General features: G+C 42.7%; 4 protein-coding genes and 1 non-coding gene across 9 annotated transcripts in view; 3 read left to right on the forward strand and 2 right to left on the reverse strand.

Annotated features, from left to right (window-relative positions):
* Positions 1–17,895, reverse strand: part of LOC9642429 — a 61,727-nt gene that overhangs the window by 3,060 nt on the left and 40,772 nt on the right. The gene's annotated exons all lie outside the window — the stretch shown is intronic.
* LOC9642431 (origin of replication complex subunit 1B) lies at positions 8,087–11,093 on the forward strand. Of its 2 annotated transcripts, XM_024678454.1 has the most exons (16): positions 8,087–8,643; positions 8,708–8,843; positions 8,900–9,046; positions 9,092–9,193; positions 9,245–9,387; positions 9,441–9,543; positions 9,606–9,728; positions 9,777–9,938; positions 9,988–10,045; positions 10,093–10,271; positions 10,324–10,420; positions 10,466–10,542; positions 10,591–10,686; positions 10,744–10,820; positions 10,865–10,948; positions 11,006–11,093. In XM_024678454.1, exons 1-16 carry the CDS (start codon positions 8,090–8,092, stop codon positions 11,070–11,072), a joined length of 2,205 nt encoding a protein of 734 aa, XP_024534222.1. In that variant the 5' UTR covers positions 8,087–8,089; the 3' UTR covers positions 11,073–11,093. The 2 variants fall into 2 exon arrangements, with proteins under 2 accessions (XP_024534222.1, XP_024534221.1); XM_024678453.1 differs by having other exon boundaries at positions 10,324–10,542.
* LOC112347566 lies at positions 8,960–9,036 on the forward strand. Its single transcript, XR_002992816.1, has one exon. It is a non-coding gene; the product is annotated as a small nucleolar RNA snoR28 (small nucleolar RNA).
* On the forward strand, positions 11,672–14,332 carry LOC9642432. Of its 3 annotated transcripts, XM_024678461.1 has the most exons (15): positions 11,672–11,775; positions 11,933–12,065; positions 12,212–12,490; positions 12,548–12,632; positions 12,676–12,758; positions 12,807–12,890; positions 12,951–13,055; positions 13,105–13,164; positions 13,232–13,294; positions 13,344–13,388; positions 13,447–13,506; positions 13,569–13,664; positions 13,740–13,822; positions 13,880–13,943; positions 13,994–14,332. In XM_024678461.1, the coding sequence occupies exons 1-15, from the start codon at positions 11,768–11,770 to the stop codon at positions 14,060–14,062; spliced, it is 1,317 nt and encodes a 438-aa protein (XP_024534229.1). In that variant the 5' UTR covers positions 11,672–11,767; the 3' UTR covers positions 14,063–14,332. The 3 variants fall into 3 exon arrangements, with proteins under 3 accessions (XP_024534229.1, XP_024534228.1, XP_024534230.1); XM_024678460.1 differs by having other exon boundaries at positions 12,676–12,890; XM_024678462.1 differs by lacking the exon at positions 13,880–13,943 and having other exon boundaries at positions 12,676–12,890; positions 13,994–14,098.
* On the reverse strand, positions 14,063–16,814 carry LOC9641922. Of its 2 annotated transcripts, none has more exons than XM_024678457.1 (18): positions 16,702–16,814; positions 16,592–16,655; positions 16,431–16,536; positions 16,315–16,377; positions 16,149–16,243; positions 16,025–16,091; positions 15,909–15,971; positions 15,695–15,856; positions 15,562–15,635; positions 15,420–15,499; positions 15,241–15,369; positions 15,064–15,149; positions 14,880–15,011; positions 14,784–14,831; positions 14,612–14,726; positions 14,465–14,553; positions 14,322–14,411; positions 14,063–14,269 (listed from the first exon to the last, which is right to left on the reverse strand). In XM_024678457.1, the coding sequence occupies exons 1-17, from the start codon at positions 16,778–16,780 to the stop codon at positions 14,325–14,327; spliced, it is 1,539 nt and encodes a 512-aa protein (XP_024534225.1). In that variant the 5' UTR covers positions 16,781–16,814; the 3' UTR covers positions 14,063–14,269; positions 14,322–14,324. The 2 variants fall into 2 exon arrangements, with proteins under 2 accessions (XP_024534225.1, XP_024534224.1); XM_024678456.1 differs by having other exon boundaries at positions 14,322–14,391; positions 16,702–16,813.

Genomic DNA, 17,895 nt, shown 5'->3' on the forward strand with positions numbered 1-17,895 from the left:
ATCACTCCACATAATGGCTGTATGGTCCCCTCAACTTTTTGCTGTTTCTGTGGCGCACCACTAGGGCGTTGACTGGTAAAATAGTTGAAACCAAACTGTTCTAGATCCTGCTCCGTATGAGGCAAAACTGCCAGTCGCAGCAGTCCATTCTCTGAAGCAAGATTTATAAGCCTGTTTAAACCTTCATCTTCTTTTGTCCTACAATTCATCAAATCGAGAGCACTTGAAATTTCACCTTGAGGAGTTGTATCAGTCCTGGATTTCATCTGTAACAAGCAAGGCATGAGCTGCCGCTTCGACTCATAATCATTGGTGAGAAAAAATAATGCGTCGGGACGAAAGCCATCCCAGCCACCATCACCAGTCCAGAGAACCGTTGGAAATGAGTCAGCCTGCCCTTCAACGTCGTTGAGATACTTCTCAAGTGTATAGCAGTCGGCACCATGGGTGTGACTTTTACCGCACATCTTTGTCACAACTTCTGTTTCAACGCGTGCTTTCACCACCTTTGCCTTCTCAAAATATATTGCGGGAACTTGAAAAGTGCTGTTCTGCAGTTCCACACTGCGATTCCGAAGAAAGCAAGAAACAAAGTCTACAGGAGCCTTTCCGTCCAATGCGTCAGCCACCATAATCCCCGCCAGCCTATCAAACTCAAGACCCACTGTCACAAGCTGCTGCTGACAAAACTCATCAAAGCCTGTTGGCTGCCGATTACGAAAGTAATGGAAAAGAGCTCGGAAGACAGCAGGTTCCTGAAGTTTGATCCAACTGTCTTTATCCTGCTTTGCAAAGAACTTATCCAAGTCCTCCAACGCAACACTGTTTCCATTGCTTAGCCAGGCTAACCCAAACTCCACAAGGCTCAGAGATGGATTGTTGATGTTGAGTATAGTGGATATGGACCCAAACATCTGGTGATACACTATCACCTCTAGCTCCTTGAGCGCTGCAGCATTCCGAGTCCTTTCAAAAAACAGCTCCACATCCCTCAGAACCGTCTCATCCATGTAGACTTCCAATCCTGATGTGTTTGGTACACCTCCCAGAGAACGACTGATTGTACTTGAGGTGCATATCTTCTCAAAAAAGGCAATCAGAAATTCTGTTGCCTGCTCCAAGGGACGCTTACTCCCAATGAAATACTCAAGAGCTGTGACAAAGAACCTGTACCTCCCTTTGTACAAATCACAGACCCTCTGCATATCAATACCATCCACACTTTGGAGCAGTTTGCCAGCATAGAGCTTGAAGTCCTCAACAGTGATGAATCCACCAAATCCATGAAAGACAACAACAGAAGCTTTCCCCTTCAGAGTGGCAGAGATATCCCGTGCCACGGTAAGCATACTAGACCCGCTGCCTGCATAGTAGAATTGTCGAAATCCACTATTTATCAGCGCAGGCACGAGAATATCTAGGAACGATCTCATACCACTTCCAAGAGTTACCGAAGAAAATCGCTTTTCCAACCAGCGGTTTATCATCTTGCACTCGTCAAATATGATTGGACTATTCCACTTCCCTATTAAACGATCCCTCCCTATTAAACGATCGAGTACCTCCTGGAACTGACCTTCAATGGGTTTCAAATCGTCTTTAGTCCGTATAAGGTCTAAAAGTCTACCAGTGAGCGCCTTGAACGGATCTTTGAAGTTGTACAAGTACTCGAGCGAAGGCAATGCAACCTGCTTGAAGAGCCATGCTTGACCTGTCAAATAGCCCGTTTTCTCCACCTGCCCCAGCAAATAAAACCTGCTAATCAGCAAAGCTTTGAGACAGATTGTAGCACTAACTTCTGGAATGTCTCCAGTTGGATACAGCTCCAGCAACTTTAATGCCACTAACTTGAGATCTCCTGAACCTTCAGCTCCAATACCAGTGTCAGAGACCCCCACAAAGAAGAGCCCACGCTGCGCTACAGCGATCTCATACAATGTCCTGGTCTTCCCTGATCCCGACACGTTGAAGAGAACGGTAAGGGTCGGCAGCGCTTTGGAAGTTCCCTCTATGATACGCTTGGATGCTTCGAAAGGCTGGTCTAGTGCATGCCACAAGAGGCGGGGGCATTCATCTGTAGGATCTTTTGGCAGTGGGACTTTACACGTTGGGAAATTCGCCAGAAACGCATCCGCCTTGGGATATTCAAGATTTGGCTTGCGCAACTCATGCCAAAACCTATCCAAGAGACTTTCTATATGTGCCACAGTCCCAACTGCTTTGACTGATTCTGCAAGAAAAAACAACGCAAGTCAAAATTTGCAAGAGACACCCAAAAACGGACCAAGAGATCTAAAAAGGAAAGACAAAACAATGAAAGCCTACATCCACAAAGGCTTACTCTTGGACTTCAGTAAGAGATCGCACAGCTGCTGCTCCTTCTTGCGCAGCTGCGCCTTGTCGTGGACCAGCTGCTCCTCCTCCTCGGGATCACTTGGTTGCTTGAGTTTCCCCTCAATAATTTGGCCCTCAACCACAGCAATTTGCTGTTGAACTTCCTGAAATTCCCTTGACAAGCCATAAACCGGATCATCCATCAGCTGCCTGGAAACAACAAATGAAAAACCTTAATACCTTTTATCTTATCCTTTTAAAAAAGTTTATCTTTTATGTTTTATAAAAAAATACATTTAAGTGTTCAGGATATAAGAATAGATATATTAATTGGGGTTTAGACCCCTGCTTATTGGATGAATTAAATTCAATCCCAAATAAATTTTATATATATATATATAAAAAAAAAATTAGTGTATGTGATTAATGTATTTACATGTTGTGTAAGAGCTTAAAATACATTTAAAAAAACCTAGTTTATATATAAAAGTGAGTGATTCATATTGAATCCAATCTGATAACTATCAAAATATTACATTGTAACTAATGATTTGGACCTTAGATCATTCTAAATGATGGAAGGCATTTAAGGTTTATTAATCAATAGGCTAATATATGAAGGAACATTAAGTGGAACTGCCATTGAATCTGCAAGTAGTGTAATTTGTTCTTGATCCTTTGTATGAAACACAATTGCTGTATATTAAACTAAATGTTATAATAATTTACTGTAATGTTTAATACAATTCCTTTTACTGAGCACAAAGCCCAACGAACCCTTTAGGGAAACTCTGCTTAAAATTATAGAAGAATATTTATCAAATACTTATCCCATGACCTAGTATCAATAGCTTAAAGTTATACTCAACTCCACTATATATGAGTTTATAGAGTTTATATAGTGTACCAATGGGATGCTATGACATATGTATTGGAGGTTTAAATGCTCCATAATTTGCCACATAATACACATTTAGAAGAGTACCTCAATGACATGAATACAACATTTCCTCATAGTTTATTGTGGTTTACATTTTGGATCACACTATTATTTTGAGTAAGAACCAGTTAACAATCCAATTAATTTTCAATTTAAACCAACTTGTAAACCTATTCTTAATAATTAATATACTAAACCTATAAATATATTTTTCTTATTAATCCAATTGAACAAATAAAGTTTATAATTATAAGCATGTTTGTAATTTGTAAATACAAGATTAATCTTATTTCATATCAACCACTAGATGATAGAATAAAAAATAATATACTAAAAAGGGTTTAAGAAAGTTTATAAATTATAAATTTAAGATTAATTTAAATGAATAATAACCGTTAGATGGTAGAATATCCTAGAATATTCAAGAATATTTTAGGTATATTCACTACCATCCTAGTCCTCCTATAAGTTTACTTAAGCAAACAAAAATAAATAAACCATACTCTAAATATTTAAAAACCACTATCAATATGGTTTTATAAAAAGGATTAAAACACAACTAGAAACCATATATTAAATGAAATTTGAATCAAGTCAATTAACTGATTAAAAAAGTAAATATTAAACTTGAGAAAAAACTATTTTGAGAAATAAAGTATGTTATAAATATGTTTCATATAATTTGGTATTGAACTAATTTAATCCCAGTAAAATAATGCAAAAAATCTTTTAGTTATATTATGATTTCTTTAGAGCTTAAGGTTTTATAACCATACAAGGGAAGAATGTGGAGACTCTCACCCAGATTTTATAAAGTGTGATCTTGAACCGTAATTAAAATCTATTTATGCTTCAATAAATGGCATATTTAATGAATTTAAAACATTTAAAACTTCTTTTGAAACTATAGTGCATGTGATGAATTACCACAAGTTAACTATGGAGCATCCTTGTGCTAAAAGTAATGAAGTGGGATTTGAGTTTCAGGGTTTTAAACCATTGAAAAAATGTTGTAAATATGATTGTAGGTATCAAAAATTATCTATTGGTGAGTCTTTTCAAATATTCTTCTTTTACTACTATAATGGTAGAAAATCAATATTGTTGCACCTTTTATCAATTTCCACCTAAGTTAATTAAGAAATTGATCATCACATATGCACTTAGACAAGAAAAAACTAAAGAAGGAAGTTTTAATTTGTCATTTAGTTAAGCATATTTGATATAATGATGAAAAACTTATGTTGTTGGTTTGCAATTATTAGTGTTAAAAACCCCCATGATATTGAGATAATAATTTATCGTATTCACTAAAAAACCCTTGGTATCATGCTTTATATGTGTCTTATTTCCATATGCTATTTATGATAAGTGCCTAAATCTACTCAAAAGGCATGTCTATAAAATGTAGAGAGTGTCTTGAACACTATAATGTTGTTTTTGTGTCATGATTTACAATTAACACCATTTCATATTTAGTAAATTTTCAAGTTTCTCATTCCATATTTAATAACCAATTTGCCAATTTACCTCATCCTACTTGGATTTAACTATTCACTACCAAGGGATCAGCTCGGCAGTATGAGACATTTCAGTTGCGCAGAGAACATGATGCGGATGGATTAATTAACTATCAACTAAAAATGAAATGTTACCCATCTATTTATAAATTCCTAAATTCTCTTAAGGTGTAATTGCACTCACCAAAACTTTATATTCCTAATATCCTTTGGTAAATAAGATTTGATCATAAAACCCTCTAAATCTCAAATTTTTGATGTTTTTACTTCAACATCCTAAGGGGAAACATTGTGGCCTAACAACCCAATATAAATACCCTTACTCCCTTATTTCCATCTTGAAAAAAAAGCCCAAGCCCCTAGGAAAGAGCAAGGACTAATGAATTGTATAATACTCAAGTGGGAGCACCACTCCACATGAGTCAGAAACATTATAGTTGATTTCCTTTCTGAGAGTGGAAGTTGCTTTTAAACATTTCTTTGAGGAGCCTTTTTAACACCCCTTAAGTTTATATTCAGTCTCACCCAAGGGTACTAACCCTCAATCTTAATCATAACTCGGTTAAGAAGCACTGCTAAAGAGTTCTTTCAAAAGTGGGTTTTGAACGTCATTATCTTTACTATACTTTTGGAACCCTTTGTAAGTTGCCCCCTTTGGGAAACAATTGCTTAAACTTTCACCCCATGGCTTGTATTAATATAGATTTAGTTTTGGACTCAATCTTAAATTTAATTTTGGACTTGATCTCAAACTCAATCTCAGATTCGATCTTAAACTTGGTCTCGGACCCAATTTCAGATTTTGGTATAAACTCAGCTTTGAACTTAAACTTAGACTCAGTCTCAAATTTGATATTATCTAATTGTTGTGATTTCAGGATCCTTTAGCCTATAACACCTAAAGGAGTTGGTTATTCACTACTCCACCACCCATAAACAAGTTCAATGCTTACATCAAATATTTTTATTTAATCCCAATCCCATGACTTGTTAACCATGTCTCCAAGAGCATCCCCCCACTTATTAGTGCGTGATGGCAGGGATGATGGTGATCGACAGCATCAACATGAATCTCCTCTTGGCGGAGGCCTCTAATGTCTTCATGCTTCCAGGTATTGCATTGTTGTCACGATCAATCCCATGCATTTGCCACAAGCCCTTACCGAGAGCTCTGTGTCGGATTTCCTCTCAAAATATCCGTTTCTGGTTCTCTCCAGGTAAGATTTCTGTGTCTTTCTTTGTGGGATCGAATGCAATTGAATTCGTCTACTTGGTTCTATTCACCGCAGGAACTCCAGCGCTTGTGAGAGCAATGCTGTCGAGAAGGTCGTTTGGACACAGCATGCTTATCAAAATCCTCGTAAGCTCCCTCCTCGCCTTCATGCTATGATTTTAATTTTCTCTGTATTTTTTTTTTTTGTGTGTTAGCTTTATGCAAATGCTAGTTTAAACGCGGCATCTCCACAACTTCATGCATGATCCATGGTCGTGAGTAGGAACTTATGTTTTCACGTTCGTATTGCTATCTAATCACTGCCCTTGTTTTTCCTCCTTGGATACCTGCCTAAGTGTCTAGAGGATGGCGATTCAAGTTCTGTGCAAACAGCAACCGGTATACTAGGTGTGTGAATGACGCTCACGTTTGCTGGATTTGTTGCAGGGAGTCGAGCGTGGCAAAAGCAGCCATTGAGAAGTTAGCAAAGCCAAGCGCTGGACATGTACGTAGTTCTCGTTATAGCTCTCTAGACATAGATCATCTTTGGTTTCTCCTGATCCGTTGTTCGTTTTCCTGCAGGTTCAAATCCAAGCATTATCTCTGGCAGCTCGAATCTTCGGACTGTCGGATGTAGCGGCAGCGGCACCGGTTTTGCAGGCCAACTATTAAATTCTGGCCCAACTCGAAATTCTGAGCGAGGTATATCTTCTTTTCTATTGTCAAACACTTGTTGTTTCCTAACGGTATTGGTTGTAGCTTGCTGAGACACCTACTGGGGCAAGGCTTCTACTTACTGGTACATTCGTTTCTCACTCGTTTTTTTTGGATCTAGTGAGGTCGTTCTCTTCTAATTGTCTCTAATACAGTTTAAGCTCACTCAGGAATGCTGAAGTCTGGTACGCCTCTCGGGATGACCATGGAAAATCTCGCGAGACGTTCGGAAGATGGGACAGGGATGCAAAGGACAATGCACTAGATGCGCTTGGTCAGCGTAAGTCGTTTCTAGTGTCTGTTGTTTGGATTTGACTACTCTTTTGTCTCTCTTTTATTTTTATCCTTTTTAAGTCCTGCTGCTTCGCCGTGTGAGGCCACCGGCACCTGATGTTGTCTATTCGGCTTTTAATTAGAGCTGGTAGGCTGTTAAATTTTCTTTTTCTGTTGCAAAAACGCTCTCCTGCAGGCTGCTGTTCATGCGTTAGTCGCAGCATTGAGATGTTCTCCTGGATGAACAAGCTGAAAACGTTCTGCGCGATCTCATATCCATGTATCTCCACAGACGACGCTTAAGGTAAGTCGTGAGTTGCTTCAAGCTGTTAGTGCGAGACCATCAACTAACCTTTCGAAAAGCATTTACTTCAAAGAATGTTATTGCAGGTGTATAGGCTCCTCAATTGTCGTACTGGCTTCTGCTGGAAGTCAGCTCCAACGATGGCTTGGTCGAGTTCATCGACGAGAAAGGTAATTGCTCTCTCTGTCTCTCTATGGGATTCAATACACACAGGTGAGGCACGCTTGGTGTGCTCTGGCCACCGGATTGAGGCAGCCATCCTGCTAGTGCGTGGCGATACACAGGAAAAGGTTTACTTTTTGTTGTCAATTGACCCTTTCTCTTCTTTCTCAGCTCGCAGGTGTTAGGACCACATCCAAGCAAGAGACGTTTTAAATGGTATGTCTCTTATAGCAGTGCCTTTCATCAAGTTTTGTCCAGCCTAAATTCTGCACTCGCAAGAAAGGAGCCCAGCTTGGATCATTGCACGTCCGCACATCATCCGATTTGTCATTCCTACGTGTTTTTGTTTGTTTTTTTTCGTGCTTGCTGGTAGCTGCATCTAGTACAGAACAGCTGGCTCAAGAGGATCATGGCTTGATGACTTGTGATTATTATTTCTTCGCACTGGAAAATCATTTTTATTTAATGCTAGTGTACCTTTGGTGATGTTTGCTGAAAGCTGTTCCACGAATTTCCTGCACAGAACAAGTTTGTGTTTTATCGTAAAACGTCTGTTGAGAGCGACCATTTTAGAATGTATTACTTTGGGCGGGAAATATTTAGGGCTTATCAGGGTTTCTCGACAGACAATGCGGGGGAGGAATGCGGGGACGCCGCCGGCTCCCCGTCGCCAGTCGCCCAGGTTTGCGTCTCCCAGCTCGCACTGCGATCCATCACCCAAATCTCCGCAATCACTCGGCCTCTCTCCAGCCCCGCGCTCTGTGAAGCGCGATCTTGGATTTTCGCCTGTGCTGCTAAGGGCAAGATCGAGGAGAAAGAGCAGGGATGGCGATAGAAAGTATGTTTCTAGGATCGAATGGAACGATGGCGTGTTTGAGGTTGGGGAGGATGTCTACGTCAGGAAGCTAGAGTCCGCTGAGCGTGATGAGTCTGACGAGGAAGTGGAAGATTGTAGGGTGTGTGGGAAAGTTGGAGGAGAGGTCATGATCGAGTGTGATGCTTGTCTCGGTGGCTTCCATCTCGGCTGCCTGGAGCCTCCGTTGGAAGAAGTCCCAGAAGGAGATTGGATTTGTTTCAAGTGTGAGAAGAAAGAAGCGGTGGGGGAAGAACCAAGTCGGCGGAGGCATAGAACTGCGCGAGAGAGACTACTGGCTAAGGAGCTTTGGGCTGCTCGTATCGAAAGGTGAAAAAAAAAACTTGTGAAGACCAGCTCGCTAACTTCATCTTTTTCTTTTGTTGTTCTTCAGGCTGTGGATGGAAGCTGATGGCTCACCTTGGTTTTCTGGGAGATGGTATCTTGTGCCCGAGGAAACTGCTTCAGGCAGGCAGCCGCACAATGGAAGTAGAGAACTTTTTCGCACGAAACATGTCGATCACAATGAGGTGCTCGCTCCAAAGGATTTTTTTTATGATTTTTTTGCTTTCGTTTTCATTCACAGGTGGAATCGATTCTCAGGCATTGCTATGTTTTTTGCCCAGAAGATTTTTCTAAAGCTAGCAACGAAGGGGATGATGTGTTTTACTGCGAGTATGAGTATGACATGAAGTGGCACACTTTTAAGAGAATTGTCGACTTGGTAGAGGAGGTACACGTTGATCTAGAAGGTTGTTGGTTTTTACACATAACGCAGGCTGACCACGACTTCGAAGAGTACGACGAGAGTAAGGCTTCGAACAAGAAGCGGAGGTCTTCCACTCCAAACAAAACACCGAACAAAACACCGAAAAGAAAGGTAAATGTAGGCTGCTTTACGATGCAAAAGATTTTTATTTTGTTATATCAGTCTCATACAGAAGTCACTGGATCTGAGGTTTTACGGCGAAAGATCTTTCCCGAAGACAGTGGAAAGGATTTGACTGAAATCGAAAAGGCAAAGATTGCACTTTCACTTTCAACAACTCCAGGCTCTTTGCCTTGTCGTGAAAAGTACGCGTATTCGTTTTAGATTTCTGGTCGTAGTTCTGATCTTCGTGAATCAGGGAATGCAAGGAAATTGAAGCTTTTGTAACGGATGCTCTAAAAGAAGGGTTGGAGAATCTTGGAAAATGTCTCTACATCAGCGGTGTCCCAGGAACTGGAAAGGTATGATAAATTTCCAATGCATGTGATTAATGTTGATGTCATGGCATTAATGTTCCTAACAGACAGCTACTGTTTTGGATGTCATGAGGCGGATGGAGAAGAAACTAAGCTCGAAGGAAATCCAGCCATTTCGGTTTGTGGCAATGAACGGGCTGCGTCTCACGTCGCCGGAGCAAACATACACGGTAATTGCGCAGCTTGACTTATTCTAGGTGTTTCATACAGAGTTTCAGGTTCTTCATGAAGCTCTGACTGGCCAGCGATTGAGCTGGAAGAGGGCACTGCAGCTACTCGATGAACGGTTTTCGAACTGCAAATCTTTGGGAGGGGTCGATAGTCGACCCTGCATTCTTTTGGTCGATGAATTGGATCTTCTGGTTACGCGCTCACAATCCGTAAGATTTTACTTCATCAAATCGTTGAACATTCTACGGTTACTCGCAGGTTCTCTATAATCTTTTTGACTGGCCTTGCCGACCAAACTCGCGTCTTATGGTCATCGGTACGTTTTGAATACATTCTGCTGAGACTCAAGGCTTTTTTGTTTAGGAATTGCAAATACGATCGATTTGCCTGAGCGTTTGCTACCACGAATTGCCAGTAGAATGGGCCTTCAGAGAGTGTCTTTTAGTCCCTATTCGTACATTCAGCTACAGGAGATTATTAGTTTCCGTTTATCAGGGACTGAGGCGTTTGAAAAGCCAGCAGTAGAGTTTGCTTCACGCAAGGTAACGACAGGGACGCCTGACAATTTGTTCTCATCGGAACTGTGTTTTGGAGGTTGCTGCTGTATCTGGTGATGCACGACGAGCGTTGGAGCTCTGCCGTAGGGCTGCAGAGCTTGTGGAGTGCCGACAAAAATCTGGAAACTTGGAAGGTAGATGTACATGCAATGTTTTCGGATGTCCTGACCGTTGCTCAGAATCCAACACTAGATTGATTGGAATGGCCGACGTGGAGGCCGCTGTTACGGAAATGTTCCAGGCACCGCATGTTCAGGTCGTCGACTTAGAAAGCTTTGCTTTGTTACTAACATTCTTTCCTTAGGCAATGCGAATGTGTTCTAAGCATGCAAAAATATTTCTCGTTGCTATGGTTTACGAGTATCACAGGACCGGCATGGTTGAAACAACTTTTGAGCAAGTATGTACATGATATTATATACATCAGCTATCATCTAGCCAGTAATCATGATTCCAGGTTTCAAGAGCGCACAGTCTCTTGTGCTCTAACAATGGCGAGCAACCCCCAGACAAAGACGTTCTACTCTCCATCGGGTACAATTTGTTTTCCGTGTTCACGTGTAACTCGTGAAACTCAGGTGCAAACTCGGGGAGTGTCGGCTGCTACTCTGTGAAACGGGGAGTAGGCACAGGCTGCAGAAACTTCAATTAAACTTCCCCAGGTAGTGGAGTTCTCTCTGTGTTTATATTTTCCAATGCTGACGCCCGTCCCTGGCTAGTGATGACGTTTCCTTCGCGTTAAGAGAGTGCCTTGATCTTCCATGGATAGCAAAGTATTTATCTTAATACAACGCCTTCAATTGGGAATGAGCCCGAGTATAAGTTTCGCGCACACTATCAGATCTCTGGCTACCTGGGACAACGAAAAACTTGAGGAGTTCTTCTCTGATTTGGAGCCGAAGTATCTTCGCGTGTTGATCGTTGCAAGCGAACTCCTGGCTTCGTCGCTGGTGTGATGTACGACCCAGTCGTGATCGAGGACCTGCTCTGGAGTAAGCCTCTTCCTTGGATCTTGGTGGAGCATTCCTCTAATAAGATCCTTTACTGAAGGTGAAGCATTGGACCAATACTCCGGGTCGAAATCAATCCTGGCCGCTTCGATCGCGTGTATAGTCGATTTGAAGGTGTTGCCATGGAAGGGGAAGTTTCCACTGAGAATTGCGAAGATAACGACGCCAGAGCTCCAGATGTCAATTTCCTTGCTGTATCTCCGCTTGAAAACTTCGGGGGCCATGTAGCAGAGAGTTCCTATGAGATCCGAAAGATACTCTCCGGGCTGGAAGTGTGCTGCAAGTCCGAAGTCGGCTAGTTTGAAGCAGTTGTCGCCCAGCAGGATGTTCTTGAGGCTGATATCCCTGTGAATTATTCCATTGGAGTGGCAAAACTTGACGGCCTCCATCAGGTTCTTGCACAATTGAGCAGCTTCCATCTCACTCAAAAGGCTTCCATTCGAGAACAGGCTACCTCCTCTGCAGAGCTCCATGACAAGGTAAGTCTCCTTTTCATCGCTGAATGCTGCTTCCAGCTTCACTATGTTTGGATGGCCATACAGCTGCTTGAGAATCCCGACCTCATCTTGGTGCAAGTGTTCTATTTTTGTGATTTTTTTGCAAGCAAGCTCCTCACCTGTGATCCTGTCTATGCAGACTCGCGCTACACCAGACGCGCCGTGGCCGAGTTCCTCCCCCAGCTTGTATTTCTCACAAAGGGACCCCCTGGCGGAGTTCATACACGGGACGAGTCCGCAGAAGAAAACGCAGAAGCACATCACTGATAAAGGTGGACTCTGAAGCGTTTTTTTTTAGCCGTAGTCTTTATATAAGGGGTGCGACATGTGAAGATCATGGGAGCTGCATGAAAAGGAACAGTTCGCATTGATCCGAGTTATTAGCAGCTACAAGCAACTGACAGCTCTTGTTTAACAGATGAACACTCAAAAAGAACTGTGGAAGCGAAGCGAGGTAGTACACGCATTGAATCGGTCAAGCAGACGTACAGAAGATTCGAAGCTATGGGCCTTCTGCGACTTTTTACGACACGGAATCCGGGCCGTGGCTTGTGACGGAATCCTACGGCTGGCCATCCGGGAAAAGTTTCAAAAGCTTTGGAAGGCGAAGGTGAAGCATCATGTGAATTACGCACACCTCGCGGCTACGAGTGGCTCTCCCGACATGGCGCGCTGCCAGGAACTCACGAGGCTCTCCGTAAGTTTCTTGCCAGATCCATTTCTTTGATACGTTCTCGTGTTTTATTTTTTACAGGGGTCTACCTCTGGTGAAGCCACGAGCCATGATCATCTGAAGTGGCAGGGGACCCGGCATTTTTCGGCTGCCGCAGCTCAACTTGGTACAAAAGATTAAACTTGTTTGTTGATGTGGTTTTCTTCCAGGATCTACCGACGAGGAGATACAGTACAGTGGCTGGGTTGAGAAAATCAACAACAAGGGGGCTGTCCAACCTCGAGTGATGGTGGTGAGTAACCTGGCGGTCTACAACTTTAAAAGCAGGCTCACGGTGCAGTGCAAGCGCCGGATTGACATTTGTGCTGTCGTGCACATCGTACGGAGCAAGTATAGCCATCAGTTCATCTTGTGCTGCCCGCAGGTCTTGTAGCTTCCTTTTACATTTTGTCGCTACTCTTTTGACAAAGGTTTATCGGTGCAGGAGTACGATTACTTATTCTCTAGCATCCAAGTAGAAGAGATATGTGACATCATTGTCGCGGTTCATAAAGCTGCGACTGGGAACACAATATCAGTCGAATATAAGGTAGCGTGTCATTGTGTGATTTCTTACTTTATACCATGGAAGTTCACAGGTTGAGGTGGATTTGTCGGAGTTTGTTCTCACCAGGCAAGAAGCGAAGAAGATTAGAAAGGTATATAATCATTTAGTAAGTCAGATGGATGCGAGAAGCAATAATTTGATTCGTTATCTTCTACTAGGAGCATCCCGAGCTGGCGCTGAAGAACAGTGCCGAAGATCCAGTGCAAGTTAAAACAAAAACCGTACGTATTCTCAAACTTCCGTTTGATGCTTTCTTATCCTTTTGTTTAGAACAATGTGGCACAGCCTTCCACGATGACGCAGATGAAGGCAAACGTAAGACGTGTTTTGCGTGCTTATCATCCATGACTATCTTTGTGTTTTACCGCTCCAGGGAATGTCTTGGAGTGTGGAGGACGCGACACCCTCTTCGAAGCTGTTACCGGAAAACCACGTAAGCAAATGCATGATCATTATATCATTGTATTAATTCGTTTGCCTCGATGTGCCACACAGCCACCGTCAGCGGCACTAAAAGACGTGGTGGTCCTCGGCCACGATGTTGGCGGTGATAGCACAGACGATCTCAAAGTTTTTAAAGTTATTGACGAGGTGAGAGTCCACTTCCCATTTGGTTAGTTTCGCTCTAACGAGCTTTTCCACACACAAATTCCTCTCTCTTGTCAGCTCTACGTTATGAAGAACAAGAAAACCGGCGAGACCTTTGCGCTCAAGCCAGTGGAGTCGCAGTCTCAAACTCGTCAGCCGAGGTAAAGTCTATCGCCCACTCTCATACGTGTTCCAAAACATCGCCCAAAACTTTCCAGAGGCTCTCTCGTCTCGAGGTGTTGCTATCGCCACCCGCTTTGTATAAGCCTTGTGTTGTTTCAGGTACCAATTCTCCGGGTGGTAGTTTTCACATCGTCCTTCTTGCCTTGCAGATGGTAATGTTTTGCTCGTTTCTCTTGGCGCTCAAGCACATTGTCAGCTCATGTCAATGGAGACGATAGAAAAGGAAACCTTGTGGGGGACCAATTTGACATAACGAGCCCCGCGACAAAGAAAGAGATTCAAGCGGCAGATAAAAACGAGCTACCACCGGCCTTGCGAAGAAAAGAACGAACAAAGAAAAAGAAGAAAGTTAAAGCGTACCCAGTGCTAGGAATGACAAAACGGAGATAGTGCAGTGTACGTGCAATGATCCAAGCCGGGCTTCACTGATACAAACGAGTTGATATAAGACCAGTGTTTCTGCTATAAAAGATATACCATTTAAAACCTCTCTTGGGTGGCGACCACTGGAATCGCTTGTGCGTGGCCCTTGGACAGGTAAGGACCCCTGCGAGCTGCCTCATTCAGCTACAAACACGCATAAGACAAACAAAGAGGCTATGAGAAAAAAAGAGACGAACCTTTTCCAGTGTATCGCCACGCACTGACAGGATGGCTTGTCTCAATCCGGTGGCCAGAGCAGCACAGCAAGCGTGCCTCCATTCCATGCCTGTGGTGTGCATTGAACTTCAGCTCTTGCCACGACCCGTGGAGAGAAAAATAACTACCTTGTTTGCTCGATTCGATACGCGCGTCGACGATGAAATCGACCAAGCCATCGTTGGAGCTGACTTCCAGCAGGCACCACGTTCTGGAAGCCAGCGGGACAAGGAGCCTATACACCTGCAATAACATTGTTTGACGTATTCAGTTTTGGAAAGTTGATGGTCTCGCACTTACAGCTTCACGCAACTCGGCCGTTTGTTTGAGGAGGTGAAGAAGGGAATTCTGAACGAGCACAAAGGAATTAAAGTCGGTTGGAGAAGGCCGGCTTACCGAAAGCGTCTTCTGCGAAGATACATGGATGGCGTCAAAGATGAGATCGCGCAGAACGTTTTCAGCTTGTTCATTCAGTAGAACATCTTCCCTTTCGGATCCTGCGATTAACGCCAGAGCATGAATACCAGCCTGTAGGAAAGCACTAGTTTTTGCAACAGAAAAGGAAACTTTAAAAGCCTACCAGCTCTGGTTTAAAAGCCGAATGGACAACATAAAGCGCTGGTGGCCTCGCACCGCGGAGCAGAAGGACTTGAGCACCATGCGAAACTATTTCACACAATTTAAAAGGACAAAAAAGAAAAGAGAGGGAGAAGAGTAGTCAAATCCAAACAACAGACAAAAGAAACGACTTACGCACATGATCCAATCTGACCAAGCGCATCTAGTGCAGCGTCCTTTTCATCCTTGTCCCACCTTTCCGAACTTCTCGCGAGATTTTCCACACGCCCCAGGCAGTTGCCAATTGCATCGATGATTTGCAGTGCATCTACATGCAAACAAAAACTGCTCAAGTGACAATCATTTTATGTGGCGTACCAGGCTCTGAAATAGTTTTTATCAATCTAGACGCAACTTGCATCGAGCGGGAACGCACCATACTATCCACTTCAGCATTCCTGAATGAGATAAAAAGTATTAGAGTCTATTAGAAGAGAGGAAAACATATTAACAAGCTCACTGGATCCAGAAAACGAGCTGAGAAACGAATGTACCAGCAAGTAGAAGTCTCGCACCAGTAGGTGTCTCGGCAAGCTACAGATCAAATTACGTTAAGGAAACAACAAGTAAAAAAAAAAGAAAGGGAAAAATACCTCGCTCAGAATTTCGAAAGCGTTCAGTTGAGCCAATGTATCACTAGAATTTTTTAGTTGACCTTCTAAAACGAACAAGATCCCAGATGTTTGGACTGCCGCTGCCGCTACATCCGATAGTCCGAAGATTCGTGCTGCCAGAGACAACGCTCGGATTTGAACCTGCATGAAAACGAACCCGGTGATTAATACATAACGACTGGTCAGGACATACCAAAGATGATCCGTGAATTGCGAGCTCCTTGAGGCTGTTCTGGCTCGCACCAAAAATGATCTCCTATAATCTCACCAGTCAGCTAGAGAGTTATAACGAGACTACGGACTACGTACAAGTCCAGCGTTTGATTTTGCTAGATTCTCAATAGCATCTGAGGCTTCTTTTGCCACGGTCGAGTCCCTGCAAGAAAACCAACAAACGTGAGACGTCATTCACACACATAGTATGCTTGTTTACTCGTCACATAAAGTGCTCAGTAACGGGTCCATGATGCCAGCATCCGCTGCTGTTTGAACAGAACTTGAATCACCATCCTCCAGATACTTCGTTATCTGCCAGGAATCCAAGGAGAGAAAAAAAAGGGCAGTGAACACGAAACGTGAAAGCATAAGTTCCTACTCACGGAGAAGCATGCAAGACGACGAATCTGTGGAGATCCCGCGTTTAAACCAGCATTGGCATAAGGCTAACGCAAAAGGAGGTTAGAATCGTAAGCTTTAAGACGAGGAAGGAGCTTACGAGTACTCCGATAAGCATGCTGTGTCCAAACGGCGATTGTAAGATCTTCTCGACAGCATTAACAATAGCACTCACTAGCTCTGGAGTTTCTGCAGTAGATAGAACGCTGTCCAACAAGACGAATTCGATCGCAAAAATCCCACAACAACCAGAGATCTTACCTGAAGAGAACTGGAAACGGATATTTCGCGAGGAAATCCGACACAGAGCTCTCAGGGAGGGCACCTGGCAAATGCGCGGGTGAAAGGGAGAAGAGACAAGAATGCAATACCTGGATGCGCGGCGAGATTAGAGGCCTCCACCAAGAGGAGATTCGTGTCGACGCTGTCGATCGCCATCATCCCCACCATCGCGCGAGAACAGAGAAACAGAGCGCAAAACCCTAGATCCGTAAGATATAACTAGGGTTTGTAGCTATGGCGGGAAAATAATTAAAGTCGATATAAAAGCCTTTTTATAGGAAGTGACACATTATTGGAAAATTGAAAATAATGTTACAACAGTATTGTCTGTTGAAGGATTTTTCTTCAATTATAGATAGGTCTTAAGAAATTTTCATTAAAACCAGGTGTGTCAAACTGGAGCTTGAGCTCAGTGAATCAAACGAGCCCTTGAAAATCTCTAGCAACAATCTGAAAAAAGAACTGGTAAGCTCTATTTCGTTAAAGTGGGATTTATTCAGTAAAATGGGATTAGGTACAAATTTTCAAGTATTTGAAAATGACGTGAAATTATATGTTTTTTGTCCAGGGGCTAGACATATCTGGGGCATGGTGACTAGCGCGGTGACTTTATGTCCAGACTGAGTCCATCTGGTTGTATAATAAATCTCATTGTCAAGGTGAACAATCTGAATCTGAAGCTAAAGAAGAGCGATGGCATGCGCGCACACACTATTTGTTTGTTCATTAAGCGTGTGGTGAGCTTTCCAAGATGAACGTCATTCCTATTAGCCAGACATATAACTTAATGGTGAGAACATTTAGATATTATTCAATGTTATCTTTTTCTAACGAATCTAATTGTGAAGGTGTAGCAAGAGGCATTGCTAGTCTGGAGAAGTCATTTAACTCATTTGACCCTTGAAATTTTCATGAAACTAAATAACATTCATATTATTAAGGAATTTCTCTAGTACCTTTTTTTTACGACATAGAGGCTTGCATTTCTTTCAAAGGTGATTTAGTAAAAGGCCTGAGGGCACATGCCATTCTATTTCTCAGACCGGTATTAAGATATACTAGTGCAAAGGGAAAAAGGTATTTGGTGATCAAGTAAATGGCATGAGGGCACACGCCATTATAAGCCTAAGTGCTAGTGGACACCTCCTTTTTGGTACTCTCAGCGGTACTATCATCCTTCTCCGGGTCAGTTGTTTTGCTTTGGATTGTTGTCTTTGACGTTACTGGGGCGTTCTCGATAGTTGTTAATGTTGCCGTTTGTTCAGAAAAATGATCACCTGGAG

The sequence above is a fragment of the Selaginella moellendorffii genome, unplaced genomic scaffold (genome assembly GCF_000143415.4).
Source record: "Selaginella moellendorffii unplaced genomic scaffold, v1.0 SELMOscaffold_22, whole genome shotgun sequence".
NCBI lineage: Eukaryota > Viridiplantae > Streptophyta > Lycopodiopsida > Selaginellales > Selaginellaceae > Selaginella > Selaginella moellendorffii.